At 44.1% G+C, this 20,833-nt stretch overlaps 1 protein-coding gene across 1 annotated transcript in view; it reads right to left on the minus strand.

Moving 5' to 3' along the window:
• The window catches only part of LOC106724754 (receptor-type tyrosine-protein phosphatase gamma-like), a 594,585-nt gene that overhangs the window by 167,766 nt on the left and 405,986 nt on the right, over positions 1 to 20,833 (minus strand). Inside the window, exon 4 of the mRNA XM_014533217.1 lies at positions 17,091 to 17,239. Coding sequence (XP_014388703.1) covers positions 17,091 to 17,239 — 149 coding nt within the window. The remainder of the gene's footprint in view (positions 1 to 17,090; positions 17,240 to 20,833) is intronic.

The following is a 20,833-nucleotide window of genomic DNA, read 5'->3' on the forward strand; positions in this document are numbered from 1 at the left end:
ATAGAAAACTGTATTTCTATAGAGTGCTACTTGTTTGCAGTAATAACATACTTTGCAGAAAAAACACTTTCTTCTTAGCTCATATTTTGTTTGAATTATTGCATAATTCATAATCTCATTATGTAATAATTATTAGGTAATTCACAAATACATAATAAACATATATTACTTTGATAATCAAAAGATTATGAAACCATTTGCATTTTGAAGAAAATTATTTTTTATGCTTTCATATGCTAACTTTGTACTTTTTTCTGCTTAGAAAAGTAAGATCTCAGAGGTGACATTAAGTCAGGCTCATTGTTCTATTATTTCTTCCCTAGTCTTTTTTTCAAATACATTTTTACATGTCTTTAGAGAGAGAGAAACATTGATGTGAAACATCCATCAGTTGTATGTGCAAACTTTTGGTGTACGGGATGATGCTCCACCATCTGAGCCACCCGGCCAGGGCTCTTCCCTAATCTTATAGTAAAATGTATTAATTGTAAAAAATTGGTAGAATGAAGCAAGACGCATGTAAGAAAATTAGATTTCATTTTGGAAGTGAAGAAGAATATTTCTAAGTATGGAAAATATTCATAATCTGCGTAGTGATACAGCAGGTATGATCATATTCACTTTGATACTGAGTATATTTTCATCTTTCCCTTACCCCCAGCCACGCGTGGGAAGAAAATTGATGAAAATGCTAACAGGGCTCATTGCGATCAGTACAAAGCGCCGGCAGAGCTCACACTCAGGCTCTTCAATGATTTCTACCAAGACAACGAACATTAGGCTCTGCTGAGATTTCCATCGGATTGACTCTCCTACTCACCTCAGCTTTATCTGACAAATAGACACTGGTTATTAACTGCTGGTTTCATAAAGAGATGTATTTATAAGTGATGACTGAATGACACAATGTGTTGAGTGCTCTAAGTTCACATAGTAAGTACTTTTTGAAAACATAACTATTATTGTTGTCCCGGGAGTTGTTCTTGATAGAAGAATTATGGGGGAATATTGTTTATTTCGGGACACCTGATTCAGGAGGTCCCCAGGGGGACTAAAAAAAAATGAGATTTTAAAAAATCTCCCCTGAATTACCTGACAGGGACAAGCCCCTGATAAGCACCTGCTGCTGGCCCGGGAGCTGTGCCTGAGTTGTAACCAGTTTCCTTATAGAGCCTGCTTTCATAGGTCCTAGTTCCATGCTGGGTCCCCAAAGACTGAGTTGATGCTTCTTCCACAAGCATCCCTTCAAAACTATCCAGACCCACTACCACTCTGTGCACACCACTGTTCACTCCAATCACATGCTCTCCAGATCAGGTACAAACCAGGGTGCCTTCTGGCTCGAACACTTCCTCTCCCTGGTCCACACCCTCCTTCAAGTGGTGTCCGGCCCTCCTTCCCTGGGAAGCGCCTCAGCAATCCCACCTGTGTACTCCCAGAGTGCACTCCTATGTATCTTACTCAAGTGATGCTTGCTCTTCGCAAGCTCCCATTGGAGCAGGATCCGAGCAGTTTTATTAACGTGCTCAATAAAGATGGAACGCTTTCATTTTGCTCTTCCCCTTCTGTTAGCATTTGATAAGGCAGCAATACCTGAACTCAACGGGTAGAATTTCCGGCATTTTTGAGATCAATTTGGTTGCCCTAAATGAAGCATTCAAAGATACTGACCTACTAAAAAAGGGGGGGGCAACACCCCCAGAGTCTATAAATCTGTTTCCTGACTCCATCCAGCTGCTGCTTCCATCATGGGTTCTATGAACTGATGGAGAGAACAGGGAGACTGAGCACAGTGGAGAGGCAGGGTGTTCACATTAAGGACTGACAGCATTTTACCTGAATGTGGAAAGCAGACTATCCAGTGAGAGCTTTTTTGTTTGTTTTGTTTTGTTTTGTGTTCCACTTACCAATAAGAAGGAACGAGTCAAAATTACTTGAATTTGGTTTTGGAAAGTAAAAAAAAAAAAAAATTTAAAAAATGCTCACTTAATTTTGACATAAATTCTGGCTAAGATTCACTCTGCTGGCCTCTTAGGTGCCATAAAGTCAATGAGCTTGTTTTTCTTTTTCATTCTGAAACTCTGAAACGCTGATCACAATGCCTAGTTTTCAATGAGCACAGATCAAGGCGATGTCTGGGCTAAGGTGAGGGTGGGGCACAGGCCTGGGAACTTCCTTACTCTATATGGATGGGCACTGCAGAACCTTCTAGTGAATGGACCTGCAGAGAAATGCGACAAACAATTCGCAGGGCTTATGAATAAACTGATCATCTCAACGTAAAATCCCCAAAGGCGAGCCTTTTAACTCCGCTACAGTAATTGCTCATGTACATATTAACGGCTCTCAAAAAACGTGGGCCTCATCAACTAATTGGAATCATCTGTCTTGATATGCAGATGTAATGGTAGTTAATACCAGCTACACGCTGGAAGCAGACACCTTGAAAAGATCACTTTGCTAGCTGCACGGCTAACCCTCAGCCCCAGGATGAATGTGTTTATTTGGGAGGAACTAATTTATTTGGGTCTTTCACATTCTTAATACAAGAGGTAGTTTTGGGGGAGGACTTGCTTCGTTAAGCGACTCTTTTATGAACGAATGACAGGTTTTCCATCTCAGGGATTAGAGCTCCTTGCCTTCTACACCACTGAGGCAACAAGATGAAGATAGAATACGAGCATGTTGGTTCCCTAACACGTACCACTGCTTCCCCTTTATGGGACCGCATCCATCAGCAGCCGAGATTCAGCCGTGAACAAGACAGACCGACGCCTCTCTCCTCCAGAAGATTACATGCCGTGTATGTGCGTGGGAGGAGGAGGCGAGTTAATAAACAAGTAAACAAATCAATAAGTAATTTCAAAAAGTGATGGGTGCTCTGAAGAAAATGAAACTGGGTAACAGGAAGGAATGCGACAGCTGGAAAGGGAGAGAGCATGCAATGTTCTAAAGGGTAGGATTTGGAAAAGAACGAGCCACAAGGAGGAATAAGCAGGGGAGAACATTCTGGATTGAGGAAACAGCCAGTGAAAATGAGAGGGGGAGGAGCATGGGTGTGGGGTGATTTAGGAGCAAGACCAAGGGGGCCTTGTAGAGTGAGGATCTTTGCAGTTAATCAACATGTGATCAGAAATCACAGGAAGATTTTAAGCAAAGGGAAAGTGCAATGCAATGCACGTACTTCAAACTTTGGTTCCTGGGTAAGAAGTAAATTGTGGGGTCAACAGAAACGGTTCAGGAATCTACATGATGCTGATTGGCTCGAACCAGGATGGAAATAGTGGAAAAGAAAAGAAACAGAGGAGGGATGGATCCAGGATCTGCTGTCTAATGTAACGAGATGATGTGGACATAATATTAATGAGCGACACTGATGAACTTGGAAGATGCTCAAAGCACTCTATGTCTATTTACTCAAATAAGCCTTCAGGGAGGTTTATTATCATTGTGTTTAATCATCTTGCTATGTTACATTCTCCTTTAGCATGTATCATTATGTAAGGAAAATTGATATGTAATACATATCACACAATAAATTTTGAACATTACATAATCAAAAATTTAAAAGAAAATTTTAAAACTGAATGAAATATTACCGTAAAATATTACGGATCGGTTAGTTATCTAAGACTTCCTCTCCCTGATTTGTTAAAATGAAGAAATACAAGATTTGTCACCTGAGATAACATCACTATCATTTCTACCTCGATTAGCATGTTCTTCCCTAAAACAATCAGAATTCAACCTCTTCCCACTGCACTACGCCTGGTCCCAGCCACCATCATCTCTTGGAATATTGCCATCATTTTCTGACTTCAGTGCCCACAGGCCTTCCTATGGCTCAAGTGCAGCCAAAGGGATCCTTCAAAAATATAGAAATACACCAAGTGGCTGGTATGGCTCACTTGGTTGGAGGGGCACCCCGTGCATCCAAGGGTCATGGGTCCCATTACCGGTCAGGGCACATACCCAGGTTGTGGGTTTGATCCCTGGTCAGGGTGTGTGCATGACGCAGCTGATCAATATTTCTCTCTCTCTCCCTTCCTCTCTCGCTAAAATCAGTAATAATAATTTAAAAACCACACATCTCCTCGGGTGAGGGAAAAAATAATATACATAATACATTTTATATATATACTAGGGGCCCAGTGCACGAATTCGTGCAACTTGAAAGGAACTGTGGGCCATGAGGCTGCGGTGGGTACAGGGGCAGGTCTCGGCCCATCCTCCGTGCCCCACCCAGTCCTTCCTGCACTGCCCTGATCCCCTGTCTGCCAGCAGCCCCACTCCACCCACTGACAGTGAAGAGAGATTGGGGTGGGCCCCGTCAGCAGGTGCGAGCGCCTGGCAGGCTCACGGCGCGGGAGAGCAAAGAATTTTCAGTAACCACCAGAGGCTTGCCGAGATGACAGCAACCAGTGCCCTGTCTTGGTCTGGCACCCCCACTCACATGCTCTACCATCTCACCGCGTGGCCAACACCCACCATGTTCCACACATGCGCCCCCTGGTGATCAGCGCTCGTCATAGTGACCGGTTGTTCAGTCTATTTGCATATTAGGGATATATATGCCAGATTACATCACTCTTCCACTGAGAACACTCCAAGGGCTTTTAAAAACCACACATCTCCTTGGGTGAGGAAAAAAAATAATATACATAATACATTTTATATATATATACTAGGGACCCAGTGCACAAATTTGTGCAACTTAAAAGGAGGCTGCGGTGGGTACAGGGGCGGGTCTTGGCCCATCCTCTGCGCCCTCACCTGGCCCCTCCTGCCGTGCCCTGATCCCCTGTCTGCCAGCAGCCCCACTCCACCCACTGACAGCACGGAGCGACTGGGGCGGGCGCTGTCATCGGGTATGAGCGCCCAGCAGGACCACGATGCGCAGGAGCAAAGAATTTTCTGTAACCACCAGAGGCTCGCCATGATGACAGCGACCGGTGCCCTGCCTTGGTCTGGCACCCCCGCTCACATGCTCTACCATCCCACTGTGGCCAACACCCACCACGTTCCGGGCATGCACCCCCTGGTGGTCAGCGCTTGTCATAGCAACTGGTTGTTCAGTCTATTTGCATATTAGGGCTATATATGCCAAATTACATCACTCTTCCACTGAGAACACTCCAAGGGCTTCCTATTTCTCCTGGAGTGAAAGCACAGAGCCTCCCATGGTCCACAAGGCACTACATTCCCATCACTCTGCCCTTCCCTTGCTCTGAAAGGCCAGGCAGGCTTCTGCCTCAGGGCCTTAGCACCTGCTGAAATAAAAGTCCCTTGAGACGGGTAGTTTGCATCAAGGCTCTGTTAATCCACTGATTGAGCAAACACTGTTGATAACTCAGAAACTGGAGAGGTGTAAGGAAGTAATTTAAATATTCTACAGAGCACCAGCAACTGACAGCACGGAGCGACTGGGGCGGGCGCTGTCATCGGGTATGAGCGCCCAGCAGGACCACGATGCGCAGGAGCAAAGAATTTTCTGTAACCACCAGAGGCTCGCCATGATGACAGCGACCGGTGCCCTGCCTTGGTCTGGCACCCCCGCTCACATGCTCTACCATCCCACTGTGGCCAACACCCACCACGTTCCGGGCATGCACCCCCTGGTGGTCAGCGCTTGTCATAGCAACTGGTTGTTCAGTCTATTTGCATATTAGGGCTATATATGCCAAATTACATCACTCTTCCACTGAGAACACTCCAAGGGCTTCCTATCTCTCCTGGAGTGAAAGCACAGAGCTTCCCATGGTCCACAAGGCACTGCATTCCCATCACTCTGCCCTTCCCTTGCTCTGAAAGGCCAGGCAGGCTTCTGCCTCAGGGCCTTAGCACCTGCTGAAATAAAAGTCCCTTGAGACTGGGGCAGTTTGCATCAAGGCTCTGTTAATCCACTGAATAAGCAAACACTGTTGATAACTCAGAAACTGGAGAGGTATAAGGAAGTAATTTAAATATTCTACAGAGCACCAGCATTGAAGAGGGCTCTCCACTGAACTACTGGGGCAGCACTGTAGTGTATTCATGCATCTATTCAATATGCAATTGGAAATCACTATGTATTCACCTCATCACTAGCTTCTCAGGATATGCAAATAAGATTTCCGTGGCCAGCTGATTTTGGGAGATTGCTGGTTAAATGGCAATTACATCGCTGCTCTACTGAGATATTCCTTTAAAATTTTACTATTAGCCCAATATCAAGCTGTAAGAGGAAGACATATTACACAGCATTTCCTAAACATATGTGACCACAGGTCACTTTTTATGCAGAGCATTTTGATCAACTAACAAGAATCCAGAAAATTACCCCGGGAGCATAATTTTCTAAGGGTGCTGCCTTTGTATGGTTATGATATCTCCACCCACACTTACCCTGACAATAAATAAATTTAAATAAATAAAGTGGTGAAAAAGAGAAAGAGGGAGAGAGAAGCAAATTCAAAGGCAGAAATATCAAAAGATCTGGGGGTGAATTTTCTTTCACCCCAAACCTTGGAGTGAACACTAAGGCATAAATGGGGAAAATTCCCTGAAATACTGGACTTTATAAAGCAATGCAGTGAAGGTGTTAATGGGGAGATTCAGAACTGTAAGCTCTACCCATGTAGCAAGAGCTGGTATTTAGAAGTTATTTCACTATTAACCCAAATATCTTTCATGTATTAACCAGAGTTTTAAAGCCCTTTTTTCTAAGACATCCTCAGACATCCACGAGATGAAATTTATATTTTCAAATAAAATAGGGTTTTGGTGAATTTTCCCAGCTGGTCTCTGTATATCACGGTAAAGGGACCCGGAGCAATAGCTGTGGTCCGGACAGTGCCAGCCACGCATCCGGAGGTCCGCTTTAGGAATTCCTCCCACATCCCCGTAAGTGGGGGAGCACTGTGACATTCTAAGCCGGGGATTGAAAGGGGAGCCAGGAAATGGACTTTCATTCAATCTTGACTTCTTTCCATTCCTTATAAATCTTTCTGACTGCCCTTTCTGAGTGACGATGATACAAAAGTACTTGCGAAAGGCTTTAGATTTAAGATGGTTTGAAACCTTCCTGCTCGAATTTTGACAGGACAAAAAAAAAGTGGAAGGAGGGGCAGTCCCGAGCCATATGCCCATAAATCCCCTGACCATCTTACAATACACCTGCTCTGGCCACCTGAGGTCTCTAGTCTGTGCACAAAGGGCTCCCCAGCCAGCTTTGTGTGAGTCCCGCAGCTTGGAAATGGATTCGAAGAAGAACAGTGTTCAAAGCCCCGGGAACAAATGTTCAATAGATGATAGGTAGATAGATAGATAGATAGATAGATAGACAGACTGAGAGATAGAAAGAACTTAAAGTTATTTATAAAGAACAAAATCTGTACCCAATCCAGTGTAGGCTTTTCAATAAGCAAGTCAGATCCAAATACAAAACTGAATTATTCTATGTGTTTCTTTGTTGGTAGCGAAAAAGTGTGGTAATTACCACAAACTCGGCAAAAAAATTCCCCCTAAAGAATTAGTTAGTCTTTAGGCGAGTTTACTCTCTAAACCCCGTTAGTGTGCCCTGGAAACACTGTCCGCGTATGTCGGTACAGTCACCATGGGCTGCATGGCTCGAGCATGGGCAAGGTGGCCAGTCTCAGCTGAGATCCGCTGTAAGGTCCATATCTGACTCAAAGACAGTACAACCGAAGAATAAGAAATGCCTCCAGCCTGGTGGGCGTGGCTCAGTGGCTGAGCATAGACCTGTGAACCAGGAGTTAGGCTTTGATTCCCAGTCAGGGCACCTGCCTGGCTTGAGGCTCGATCCCCAGTAGGGGGTGTGCAAGGAGGCAGCTGATCAATGGTTCTCTCTCATCACTGATGTTTCTCTCTCTTCCTCTCCCCTCTTCTCTCTGAAATCAATAAAAATATATTTTAAAAAAAGAAATGTCTTTTTTATGTTGATTACATGTTGAAATACTAACATTTTAGTGTATTAGGGCAAAAATAGGTCATTAAAATTAATTAAATTTGAATTTAGTATATAATAATTGTTATACACTATAAATTGTATAAAATAAATTATTCAAGTCAAATAGATTGACTTGTTTCTTTTCACGTCTTTTAATGTGGCTCCCCAAACTTTAAAATGGCCATGTATGGCTCACAGTAGATTTGCTATCAGACAGAGTTGTCTGTGTCCTTAACCACAGGCTGCAGTGCTCAGTCCAGACATGCGTGTCGCGTTTTCCACGGGTATCTCCAGGCCAAGAGCCAGAGCATCTCTGTCCCCTGCCCTCACCGCTCTGTGAGTTTTACTGCTGGTTCAACCATCTCTGAACTGCAGCTCTTTAATGTTTTTTTCTTTCCTGCTATACAACAGGCAGCAGTTAGGCTTCCAACAAAATTATTTCCGCTGCATTGGTGATTCGAAAAGCAACTTAAACCCAGGACAAGAAAAACAACGAAATCACCGATCAAATAGAAAGCAACCTGGTTCAGGTTTTGGAGACACTGGAGCCTAGGTCCCGGGGGACTTAGCAGCCACCTCAGCCAAACTAATCACCTTCCCAGAACACCTCTCTCATCAGGCTGGTGAGAAAATTAATGAGGTAACATCTGGAACATTCCTGACACAGGTAATGTTTATCACCTGGTGTCTACAGTATTACCCGTACAGTCACACCACCAGCACCGCTCCAACACCATCCCTGTACCCTAAGCCTTCCCTTTGGTTGTCTGAGGGCCCCGTATCTCTATCGAGAATCTAACAACCGGTTTTCATTTTAGAGAATGTCATCTGCTTGTCTGCCATTCTCAGTACGGATCAGTTATCCGCACACAGGTGTCAGTGACACACCAACAAATAGCCCGAGCCAAGTTCACACCTAAGGATGGTGGTGTGTGGAGGACCCTCAGACCTCACAGAGACGCACCCCACCAGGGGCCAGGGCTGCTTTGAACTCACAGACCAGTTCTTCAGCTTTGCACAGTCAGGCACGAACTTCTCCAACCTCGTACACCCAATGACGGGGCCTCCTCACGTGTCCTTAATCGTGTCAGTGACACACCAACAACAGCTTGAGCCAAGTTCACACCTAAGGATGGTGGTGTGTGGAGAGGACCCTCAGACCTCACAGAGACGCACCCCACCAGGGGCCAGGGCTGCTTTGAACTCACAGACCAGTTCTTCAGCTTTGCACAGTCAGGCACGAACTTCTCCAATCTCGCACACCCAATGACGGGGCCTCCTCACGAGTCCTTAATTGCCATAGGACAGACACATAAAACATCAGCCGGACGGACGGAAATTAAATATTTCACGAGTAAAGGATGAGACATTCTGCTGTAAAATGGAATCTTTATTTCAATAAAGTCATTGAGCAAATTTCAACCAATTCCCTTGCCACTTGATGGAAATCACTACGGAAGTAAACATGACTGCCCCACAGAATAACACACCACATAACCAGGGGACAACCTCCCACCCTTCCGGGAGGGGCAGGACCAGGAAACCAGACTCCGCCGTGAGCGCCATGGACCAAGGGCTCTGCATGAACAAAGCGATGTTTCAAAGAACATGTGACATAAATCCCAGGACTTTAAGTAAAGGGCAAGGCAGGGCCAAAGAAAATGTGTGACATTGCAAAATCTGTTTTTAATAGAAAGTGCTCAGTCACCCTTTCATGACAGTTCATCCTACGGACAAAGCAACACTCTATCAATTCCACAGACACTGGACAACTTGCCTGTGAACAAGACAAGCAGGTGCTATACTTTTCAAGATAATTAAAATCCAAATCATCGGTGACCCCTGAAAACATTTACTTGAACAGGACTCCATGTCTTAGAAGGAATATGGACTAAAGGAGGAGAGAAGAAAGTTATAAGCCTCATTTCCAAAGGACTGGTATCACTAACTTACATGAAAATAGGAGACGGGGCGTGGCCAAATATGGTTGGAAACACTGAGTTAGACAAAGATAAACTGAATCCTTCCATGGAGGACTCTTCAAAGCTTTTTTATAATATGTATAAAATAAATCTCCAAGAAGGCATTTAACAAGTCTAAATTCATTTCCCGCAAAACAGAAGAGACACATAAAAAGTGCTGGACAAACTGAACATCTAGTCCCTGCTCTAGAAGCTCAGGCTACAGAAACCAGGGGCCAGTGTGGGAGCTCAGTCTCTGGCACATCTGCCTGCCATGCTTGCATCGGTGTAGACAGGGGGACGACTTCTCCAACCTCGTACACCCAATGACGGGGCCTCCTCACGTGTCCTTAATTGCCATAGGACAGACACATAAAACATCAGCCGGACGGACAGAAATTAAATATTTCACGAGTAAAGGATGAAACATTCTGCTGTAAAATGAAATCTTTATTTCAATAAAGTCATTAAGCAAATTGCAACCAATTCCCTTGCCACTTGAGGAAATCACTACGGAAGTAAACATGATCGACTGTCCCACAGAATAACACACCACATAACCAGGGAACAACCTCCGACCCTTCCGGGAAGGGCAGGACCAGGAAACCAGACTCCGCCGTGAGCGCCATGGACCAAGGGCTCTGCATGAACAAAGCGATGTTTCAAAGAACATGTGACATAAATCCCAGGACTTTAAGTAAAGGGCAAGGCAGGGCCAAAGAAAATGTGTGACATTGCAAAATCTGTTTGTAATAGAAAGTGCTCAGTCACCCTTTCATGACAGTTCATCCTACGGACAAAGCAACACTCTATCAATTCCACAGACACTGGACAACTTGCCTGTGAACAAGACAAGCAGGTGCTATACTTTTCAAGATAATTAAAATCCAAATCATCGGTGACCCCTGAAAACATTTACTTGAACAGGACTCCATGTCTTAGAAGGAATATGGACTAAAGGAGGAGAGAAGAAAGTTATAAGCCTCATTTCCAAAGGACTGGTATCACTAACTTACATGAAAATAGGAGACGGGGCGTGGCCAAATATGGTTGGAAACACTGAGTTAGACAAAGATAAACTGAATCCTTCCATGGAGGACTCTTCAAAGCTTTTTTATAATATGTATAAAATAAATCTCCAAGAAGGCATTTAACAAGTCTAAATTCATTTCCCGCAAAACAGAAGAGACACATAAAAAGTGCTGGACAAACTGAACATCTAGTCCCTGCTCTAGAAGCTCAGGCTACAGAAACCAGGGGCCAGTGTGGGAGCTCAGTCTCTGGCACATCTGCCTGCCATGCTTGCATCGGTGTAGACAGGGGGACGCTGTGGGACACCCTCGTGTGTGTCACAAGTGCGTGAGCTTGCCTGGGAGAAGGAAGGCAGATGTACGTCACTGAGACACAACCTGGAAATCCAGTGCAAGATTGTCCTCTAACCAAAATGTAACAGAAGCAGAAACAAGACCCATTTCACAAAATAAAAGGCAAATCATTAGTGTGATCTGGGCAGGAAGGTAGGAGCTGGGGAAAAGGGAAGAATACAGCAGCAGGTCAAGGAAACATACCAAGGCTGTGGATACTGAAGACAACAGCAGCCCCCAGCGGATGCTACAATGGAAATCACAGGGAAGGCCAGCCTCAGACTAGCGACTTCTTGCCTCTGAACAAACCTGGACACGCCTCACCTACCAGGTAGACAAATAATCTAACGTGCTTGTGTCATGGTTGCAACTAACCCAGGCTCTTTGGGACATAAATCGGTGGTGCCATGCTATGGAACCAGTTTTTAAAACACAGGTCCACAAACCCTTTATCAGCAATTATGAAATCTCAAAAGCTTCTAATACCAAAGGTGTTTTGTTACTGTTGTTATTTATGATTTTGGTGCAAAAAGTAATTCGGGGGTAAAACCTGATGTGAAGAGATATGAAGCTATTTTGAATACTGGTATTTCCTGCTTAGTGTAAACGTTCACCTGCATGTTGCAGAAATATTAATGTATTCAAGGGGTATAGTCCCAGACCCTACTATGTGTGCTCTGTAATATACAGGGCATATGCACATAAAACCTTTCTAGAAAAGAGATTCTGAAGTCTAAAACATCTGGCCTCAAGGCTCTCAGCTAAGGGACTGCAGACCTGTACCAGATGGTAATGTGTACTTGGTATGTATTAGGAAAAAAGTCGTTGCCTCTATTCACTTACGAGGATGCTCTAAACAGAGCTGAAATGAACCAGCTGTGAGTTTCACTGGAAAGGGCACACACAATCAATTTGGATCATTTAAGCTTATTGAAGACTTCAACTCATAAAGCACCAATAAGTCTAAATCAACAACTCCTGTGATCTCTTATTGTAATAAACAAGATTTTAATTACCTCAGACAACAAGCATGCAATGAACCTGCACTCTAATGGCGCTCTCAGAGGTTTTATCTGGAGATTTCTCTTTGCATTAACTCCAACTTGAGCTATTAGTGGAAACACCACATGATTCAATCCCTATTAGTGTCACATGAACATTTAGTTAAGTTACCAACCATAGGACAGGGAAAGAGTATGGGATAGGGAGAAGACTTAGGTCAGCCTAGAAGCCACATTAGATAACTGTGATTAGACAGATAACACACAGCGAGTAAGCCAAGCAAGAACTAGAACAGGACCCTCTGACCTCACTGTTTTAACCACTGGCTTATCCTGAGCCTTCTGACTTCAGGATCCGGAAAGACGTCTTCAACGGCTCTTTTATCATGTAAACCAATACATCCACAGTTCCTGGGATTATGGGGTGGATGGTTTTGGGGGGTACCATTATCCTGCCCACCAAAACCACCACTGATTTTTATTCCTTAAATTTGCCAAGCATTGACTTGCCTTTGCTTATCCCTGTTCTACAGGCAGGCTCCGATTCATCTCTTCTATCTTAGTCAATGTCGTTCAGGAAAAATCTTTTATCTTAATAAACATCTGCCTTCACAGAGGTCTTCCAGCTTGTGACAAATGCCCCTCATTCCGAGATCACTACTGATATTACACAGCTACTTACATGACTGCTGGTTCAGTTTCTGTGTCATGACTAGACTGTAAGTACCTTAAGGGTGGGGACTCAGTCCTTCTGGTTTACCTTTGTAACCCAGCACCTACAGAACAAAAGGCATTTAGGGGGAAATTGCTGCAGAGCAAGGAATAAAGCTGAATAATAGGAGGTGGGGACATCTGAGAATCCAAACAGGGTCTAGTCTCCTAGGTATGGCTGGTAATTGAATTCCTAATTTCTTTTCTAGCATTAATTGAGCTGTAAAGAATGTTGGCTATTGAAGGGCTTCGATTTTATTTTTACAAGGACATTATTTTTCTATTAGACTGGACATTTTTAAGTGTAGGAACTACAAGACTAAGTCTAGGATTTCGGCCAGGAAAATGTGGAGAGGTCTAATTTCTGGATGTGTACAAAGTTGTGGATGACCTCAAAGAATTCCTGGGAAGCAGCAAAACCTACAAAACTGGGTTTGTTGCAATTTACCCTCAAGGGAGCAGATCCAGATTCTGTGGGGCAGATGCTTCACATTCCACCTGCAGAGCAAAGCCAAGGCAGCTGCTGAAAACCATATCCTGCCTTTATCTGGGAGGAATGGAGAGGAACCTGGCCCAGCGGTGCATGTCCCCATAAGACAAGTGCATTTTCTCTCGCAAAACCACGAGAGGGTGGAACACTTCTCAAGCTGTGAGTCCTCATGATTCAATTGTACTTGAAACAATGCCACCCACATAAAGGAAGGTCCGATTCCACTGAACACACTGCTTCCTATGCTCCACTCACAACTGCGACACTGGGGCAGGATAATTCTTTGTTGTGGGGGCTGTCCTATTAACCTGAAATTTTTAGCAGCATCCCTGGCCGTTACCCAGTAAATGTGAGTACCTTACCACTGCCCACAACAGTGACAACTCAGTTAGGAACAGTGCAGTCTTCTACCAATCCCAGTACAACCCTCAACAATGGCTCTTCTCTGACACCACATACAAGACAAATAAATAATGTCCCTAACGCTGATAAATTACTACTTGATACATTACAATTTTTCACACTTTTATTTTAATTCCATTAAAAATGTAGTTATAAGGCGAGAAACAAATCAAGTCTGAGATGTTCAAATAATGAGAACATCTTAGGGAAAGTTGATATTAATAAAAAGCTCAAAAAAAGCAATCTATCCTATATAATAAAAGCCGAGGAGACATCATGCAATGTTGTCACAAGATGGCCACGGCGACATCATCCCAAGGTGGCCGCCACAAGATGGCCAGCACAAGATGGCCGGAAGGGGAGGGCAGTTGTGGGCAATCAGGCCAGCAGGAGAGGGCAATTGGGGGCGACCAGGCTGGCAGGGGTGGACAGTTGGGGGCGAGATCAGGCCTGCAGGAGAGGGCAGTTGGGGACGAGATCAGGCCAGCAGGGGAGGACAGTTGGGGGTGAGATCAGGCCAGCAGGGGAGGGCAGTTAGGAGTGAAAAACAGGCCAGCAGGGGAGGGCAATTGGGGGCGATCAGGCCAGCAGGGGAGCGGTTAGGGTACAATCAGGCTGGCAGGCAGAAGCGCTTAGGGGCAATCAGGCAGGCAGGCAGGTGAGCAGTTAGGAGCCAGCAGTCCTGGATTGTGAGAGGGATCCCCACAGGCCAGGCCGAGTGACCCCACCTGCTGGAGGGACTCCACTCACTTCACAGAAGCCCTTCGAGCCCCGGCGCTGCCCCAGGTGGGACCGGCTGGGGAGGGACTTCGGGAGGTTGGCTCCAGGGCGTGTCCAACCCATCTCACCCAGTCCCCCCCCACCCTGCCAGCCACCTTCTAATTAATTTACTTTCAATGTGCAAGAATCCATGCACCAGGCTCTAGTATAACATAAAATATTACAGACATGTTTTGGGCAAAAGTAAGCAATTTTTCTGTGCATATTTTAAAGTTAAATTTGATCCCATTACCTTTGATCTCTGAAATTCAAGTTCCTCTAAGTATATCCACTAAGTAATTTAACATGTTTATCATATTTTAAAAAGCAAACTATGAACTAGATGGGACTGGATGAGAAACCCAATTAATACTGGCAGCCTTAGCATCTGATGTTACTTGAAAGACATAAATTGAAACAAGTTGGTCAAACAGTAAGTCTGGGCGTTGCAGTTTCCATTGCTAATTAGTTTTGAGCTTCATGGCACTCTTTGCGCAAAAGAAAACCAAAATATTAATTTAAAGTAATGTTTCCAAAAGAATATGCATCTAGTCTATGCATTTTTCCAGAAGCAAATTCAAGGAGACAGGCTCGTCTCAGCATGAGGGGATGTGATTAGGGAAAAGACAGAAGTTGTAGTTGCCGGCTCCAGAGTTCTTCCTTTTCACAGCAGGCGCCAAAGTAAGTTTTCAAACTTTTCAGCACAAGTCTCTTGTCTGGAACAACATTAACTGAACAAATCGCAACCCGATTCTAAGATAAAGAGGCTTTGGAGCAAACCTGGTTGGGTACAAACTATCCCTTCCACTCAAACTACCCATGGGGGGAGAAAGCCAAACTGAAAAACATGATGCAATCTTGTTTCTAGGAATCAAGATTTCCATGCAGAAGTAAAGCTAATACTTCTAAGAAATGATTCATTCAATTTACAGGGGGGAGGAAAGCCCATGAAGTAGAAACCCTACTCATGAGAATGATAATTAGTGTGAGTAGGACAAGAAGACCCACAGAAAGATGCATCCTAGTACAGAAAAATTTTGATAGTGAGAATTTCTCAGCTAAACTAGAAAAAATATGAAGCATTCGCAGAAGTAGCTATATCTGGTTTCTCTAGGAATCATGGATAAGAAACAAATACACACACACACACACACAGGTATCTATAAAGAAATAATACTGTTTTTCTCATCTTATAGGGATTTTCACCTCAGGTTAAGGATATTTAAAGGGCTTGAGGAACTAAGGTGAGTGATGAAATCCTACAAATTATATGCAAACCTGTGTGTACACACATGTATTTTCTCTATGGAGGGAGGGGTCTCAAGCATTCATCAGATTATCAAAGTAGGTCATGACTTAAGAGAAGTTACAAAACTTCTCTTAAGAAAACAAAGAGCTATCCCATGTTTGCGTCCCGCCGTAGGCTCGGATGCACAGCCGTTCAGCTCTTCCACAAACCCGTAAAGCTTACCACACGGGGAACCAAACGACCCACAAACACGTTTGTCCCAACACAAGACTATCATCCTGACCATTATTAAAAGCAAAAATAAGGTTAGCGACGGGCAGGTGTTCTGTCCTCCAACATGAATAAGGTTTGGAGTCTTGCTCTTTCCCCTCCCAACGTCACCAAAAAGACAGACATGACCCCCTGCACCCAGACGTTTTTCCTGCCTAGCAGCATGGATCTTTCAGAAAACTGACACGGGGAGGCAAAACGCCACCATCGATCCCAGCAGAGTTAACCGCAGTCATGCCACCAACAGCCACCGCCTTGTTTTAACAGCTGATAGGAGCAAGCGAGCCTTCAAACCGCTTCCCTACTGAGAGAAGTTTCCGAGTCTGTTCTTCACAGAGCAACCAACTTTCCTATATTCCAAAGGGCAAACATGGAGTCATCTGAGTTTCCTACAAAATTTCACCTTCAGAAAGCAGGGTCTCGGCTCAGAGGTTGGGCATCGACCCAGGGACCAAGAGGTCTCTGGTTCGATTCCCAGTCAGGGCACATGCCTGGGTTGCAGGCACCATACCCAATAGAGGGTGTGCAGGAGGCAGCCAATAGATAATTCTCTCTCATCACTGACGTTTCTGTCTCTCCCTCTCCCTTCCTTTCCCTCTAAAAAATCAATATATATTTTTAAAACGCAGGGTTTCTGAAATGGACAGGGAAAAGAGACTGTGTCAAATGAAACAACAGCTTGCAAATCACCGCTCAGACCTGAATCTACTCAATCCAGATGTCCGTGACGTCTATGTGCATCTGGTTAAACAGGGTGGGGAACGTGAGGATGGAGCGTCACCTGCCACGCTTACATGAAGGGTTTCCACAGACAAAGGGAGGAACAGTACACGTTTGATTTGCAAAGTGACTAGGAGTAAAGACACAGCATCTCACTAACGGAAAGACGCCAAGCACAGCTGCCCTTTGCCAGCTGGAGCTTCCAGTTCTCTCACCTCCACAGGGAAGCGCCTGCCATTGATGCTGTGCTCCGAGCCCGCAGAGCCATTGCTGTGGCCCCAGTGAAACTCCACCTTCTCCGCTTTGAATCTGCCAGGCAGGCCAGCGCCGCTGACGAAATAGTCGTCTTTCAGAAGGATGGCAACTGTAGGAAATGAAAGGGGAGAGAAACAAAGTGAGTGTCCAAAGAAAACTCAATAGATTTCTTCTGTTGCTTCAAATAACGTTTATGATAACCTTTCCTCATCTTCCATTTAAAAAACAAACAAATAAAAAACAAGCCATCAGAATAAATTAGCACATTGTAGCTGCAGACTGCTCTCAAGCACCAGTGGACTCTAAATCATGGAAATTCCCAGGGATGGTCTCAAAATGTCTTATCCATTTAACAGATGGGAAATTTGAGACAATGACAGAGTAAGGCTCCTAATACTGATTGATGATCAAAATTATCTGGAGAGTGGGATTCCTGGGTCTACCCCAAGATTCAAGATCTGGAATGAGATGGGAAATATATCTGATAAGCTGAAGGTGAGAGGCACATTACTTTAATCAGAAAAAGGCAAGATATCAGAAAATAAAATGTGCAGGTTCTTCCAATTATTAAGGCAACAACAGTGAAAAGGTAGCGAGCGGGGTTGGGTAAAGCATTCATTGCATTTGATAAATGTGCTCAGAAAAGTATAGCGCAAACTCTACTCATTCAGTCACTGAAATCATTGCAGATTAGGTTTACTTTACCGTTTCCATTCATTCCAAGTATAAGAAAATTCCCTTCGCCCATGCAGAAGAACACATATGAATGAATGTCCATGTCCACAGGGAGCCTCAATCAACTCAAACCCCAAAATCTCTTCCTTGAAACATGGGAAAGAGAATTCAAGACCAAAGAACTTGGACTTACACTAACAAAAAATTGTGTTTTCCACAAGGAATGTGATATCCAAATGCATAAAAAACAGGTTTTATTTTATAAGTGATACATCTCCCCCTTTCTTGATTTCTAAGGTGAATTCATTCATTCATCCAAACAGTTTCTGGCTGCTAAGTGTAAGATGCCAACCAATATCAAATGGTTAATGATCAAAGGCCAAGCCTGCTGAAGCCCAGGAGACCCTCTCGTAGCCTCACGGTCCCCTCTTCCTAAAGGAGTCCCAGTTCCACTGTCGGAGACCAACCCTGCATGAAAATTAGGTCTTCATGAAAGACAGACGCTAGACTAGGAACCAATTGCCAAAACAATGCCATTATGTTCAGCACTTCTCTATACAGAGGAAGCATTAAGTGCAAGTGAAGGAACCCTGCTCATATAAACCCCTTTTCATGGCATTTCAAAAGGCAGTATTTCTCGAACTTCTGAAAAATATACAATGAATGTTCAATTAGTGGGATTGCAAATTAAAGAATAAAATGAGGTAAAAGCAAGTGTTTCGTATGCTGATTAAACAGGCTAAGGGACTGCTCCCCCTTTAGGGCACGCTATGCGAGTTTTAGAACAAGAGCTGGAAAACTGTTCCTGTGAAGGTTGAGATAGGAAATATGTAAGGCTTTCTGGGCTCTCTGGTCCCGGTTGCAACGACTCAACCTCATCTTTGTAGCAGAGATGTAGCCAAACATACTACGAAAGTGAATGGGTCAGGCTATGTTGGATAAAACTCTACTCATCCACACTGAAATTTGGATATATTTTCATGTGTCATGAAATATTATCATCCTTTTGATTTTTTTCCAACCACCAGAAAAAGCAAAACAAAACAAAATGGGGGGTGGGGGATCACTTGGTGATCTGTAAAATACAATATGATATTTTAGAAAATAAAATGTTAAACTAGTCTTACACCTTTAGGTTCAAAGCCAAAATGCATAGGAATGAGCTCAGCAGTGTCTTCAATACCATTGATCACTCTCAGTCTGCTATAAATCCTATAGATAATATTTTACATCTGAAGGACGAAGGCAAAGCATTTTGAGTGCATCTGTTACAATACACCCAGGGACACGCAGCATCTTATTAATATTTGATTTTACCTAAATCATTTATGTCTTTGTCAGGGGTCATTTTACTTGTTTTATATGAATAATTAAAGCATAATTAGGGAACTGTACAATCTGAAACATTCATCTCATTTTTCATTTCACAGTACTTCTCACTGGAGCACACGGCATGCTGCATGCACACACCCCGCTCGGAAAGTGGCTTCTGTTTCTGTTCACCTATGACACTGGGAACAGAGAACTTTCCCAGCTTCTGGGGAACAACTTTCTGATGACCCCTGATGACACGGCTCTGTTTCAACACAAAATGCACCCACGGCCATCACTTCAGAGCACAGGTGTATTGGGCACCAGGAGCTCAGGGGATGGATAAGTCTGGGCTGGAGTCCAATTCTGTCACATAAGTGGCGTGACCTTGGGAAGCTACCCCACTCCTCTGGGCCTCGGCTTCCACGACTGTCCCCACAGTGCCTAGCTGGCACTCAGACCCGAAGGAAGTCACGCCTGAGAAATCCCACATGGGAAGCAGGTAACAGTGACAGAAACTCAGCGTGCACACACGCCGTGGCGGTTGCTGTCAAGCTCATTTCTCGAGACTTGGAGGAGCTCAAGCCCAGCAGAGAATGACCGCACAGGAATCCGCTCCATTTTCAGAGTGTGAAATGGTAAAGCAATATGGTGAGAAGAGTGCAGGGCGGGGGCAAACCTGGTGGGAGTGGCCCACACTCCGGAAGGAGATCTTAAGTGCCGAGTAGATGTTCTGAGATCAGGAAAACCCAGAGAAAAATTGTTTTCCTTTTCTTTAGTGTTCCTATCCAATAGTCACATCAAGGAAAATAAAATCCTCATTTGGTGCTAATATGTCCTCCACACTCACCTGATACTCATTCATTTCCATCTTTCACTGAAGAGTAGATATTATGCTAGAATTTAATAACTGTGGTAAATATGACTTATTTTCATTGATTATAGACATTTTTTTTTTATGTAAGTCTATCCATGTCGTATAGCATAGGTTTTCCCATTATGGTGCTGATAAAAAGTTTTTTCTTAATACCAGTTTGTTAATTTAAAATACTGTGAGTGAACTGAAGGAAACATTTAAATTTTAAAACAGCAGTAAGAGTTGAATTTGGATAAGGTGACGATTGGGAAGCTAACAAGCAATAGCTAAAGACTAAAGAACAATGGGATGGGAGGGGGAGGAAGGAAAGGTGCCTGGGAGAGAACTTTCTAGAACTAGACCCTCCAGCTCTTAAACTGCTAACATGGTTGTGATTACACCAAAGCAGAAGGATAGAGGGCGCGGAAAGAGCCAGGGCTTCAAATTCAGGATTCCTTAACCCAGAGACCAAGCCCATCTCATAGCTACCCACGGGCTCAGGCTGCCCCCTCCTGACACAGAAAGTAAAATTCTGAAGAGAGAGAGAGGGAGAGAGAGCGCTAGACTCTAGATCCAGCGAGTGTGAATTTGAGTCTAGACTGCCCACTGTCCAGTTGTGGAAAACGAGCTGCAGTCCTTGGTGCCTCGGGTCTAGTTGCACAAAACGGAAAAAATACAATAGGAACCTCACTCATCTGCTATGAGATCACAAGGGTTGACACAGACAGACTGTTCAGAACAGTAATTCACACAGGACTTTATGGCATAAAGATTGCATTTGCTGTGCTGCTTAGAAAGGTTATTATCCCGGGGAGAGGAGCTGTAGCTTCCACATATCTCCGTGTCTAGGGCCTTATGTGA

The sequence above is a fragment of the Myotis brandtii genome, unplaced genomic scaffold, assembly GCF_000412655.1.
Source record: "Myotis brandtii unplaced genomic scaffold, ASM41265v1 scaffold954, whole genome shotgun sequence".
Classification (NCBI taxonomy): domain Eukaryota; kingdom Metazoa; phylum Chordata; class Mammalia; order Chiroptera; family Vespertilionidae; genus Myotis; species Myotis brandtii.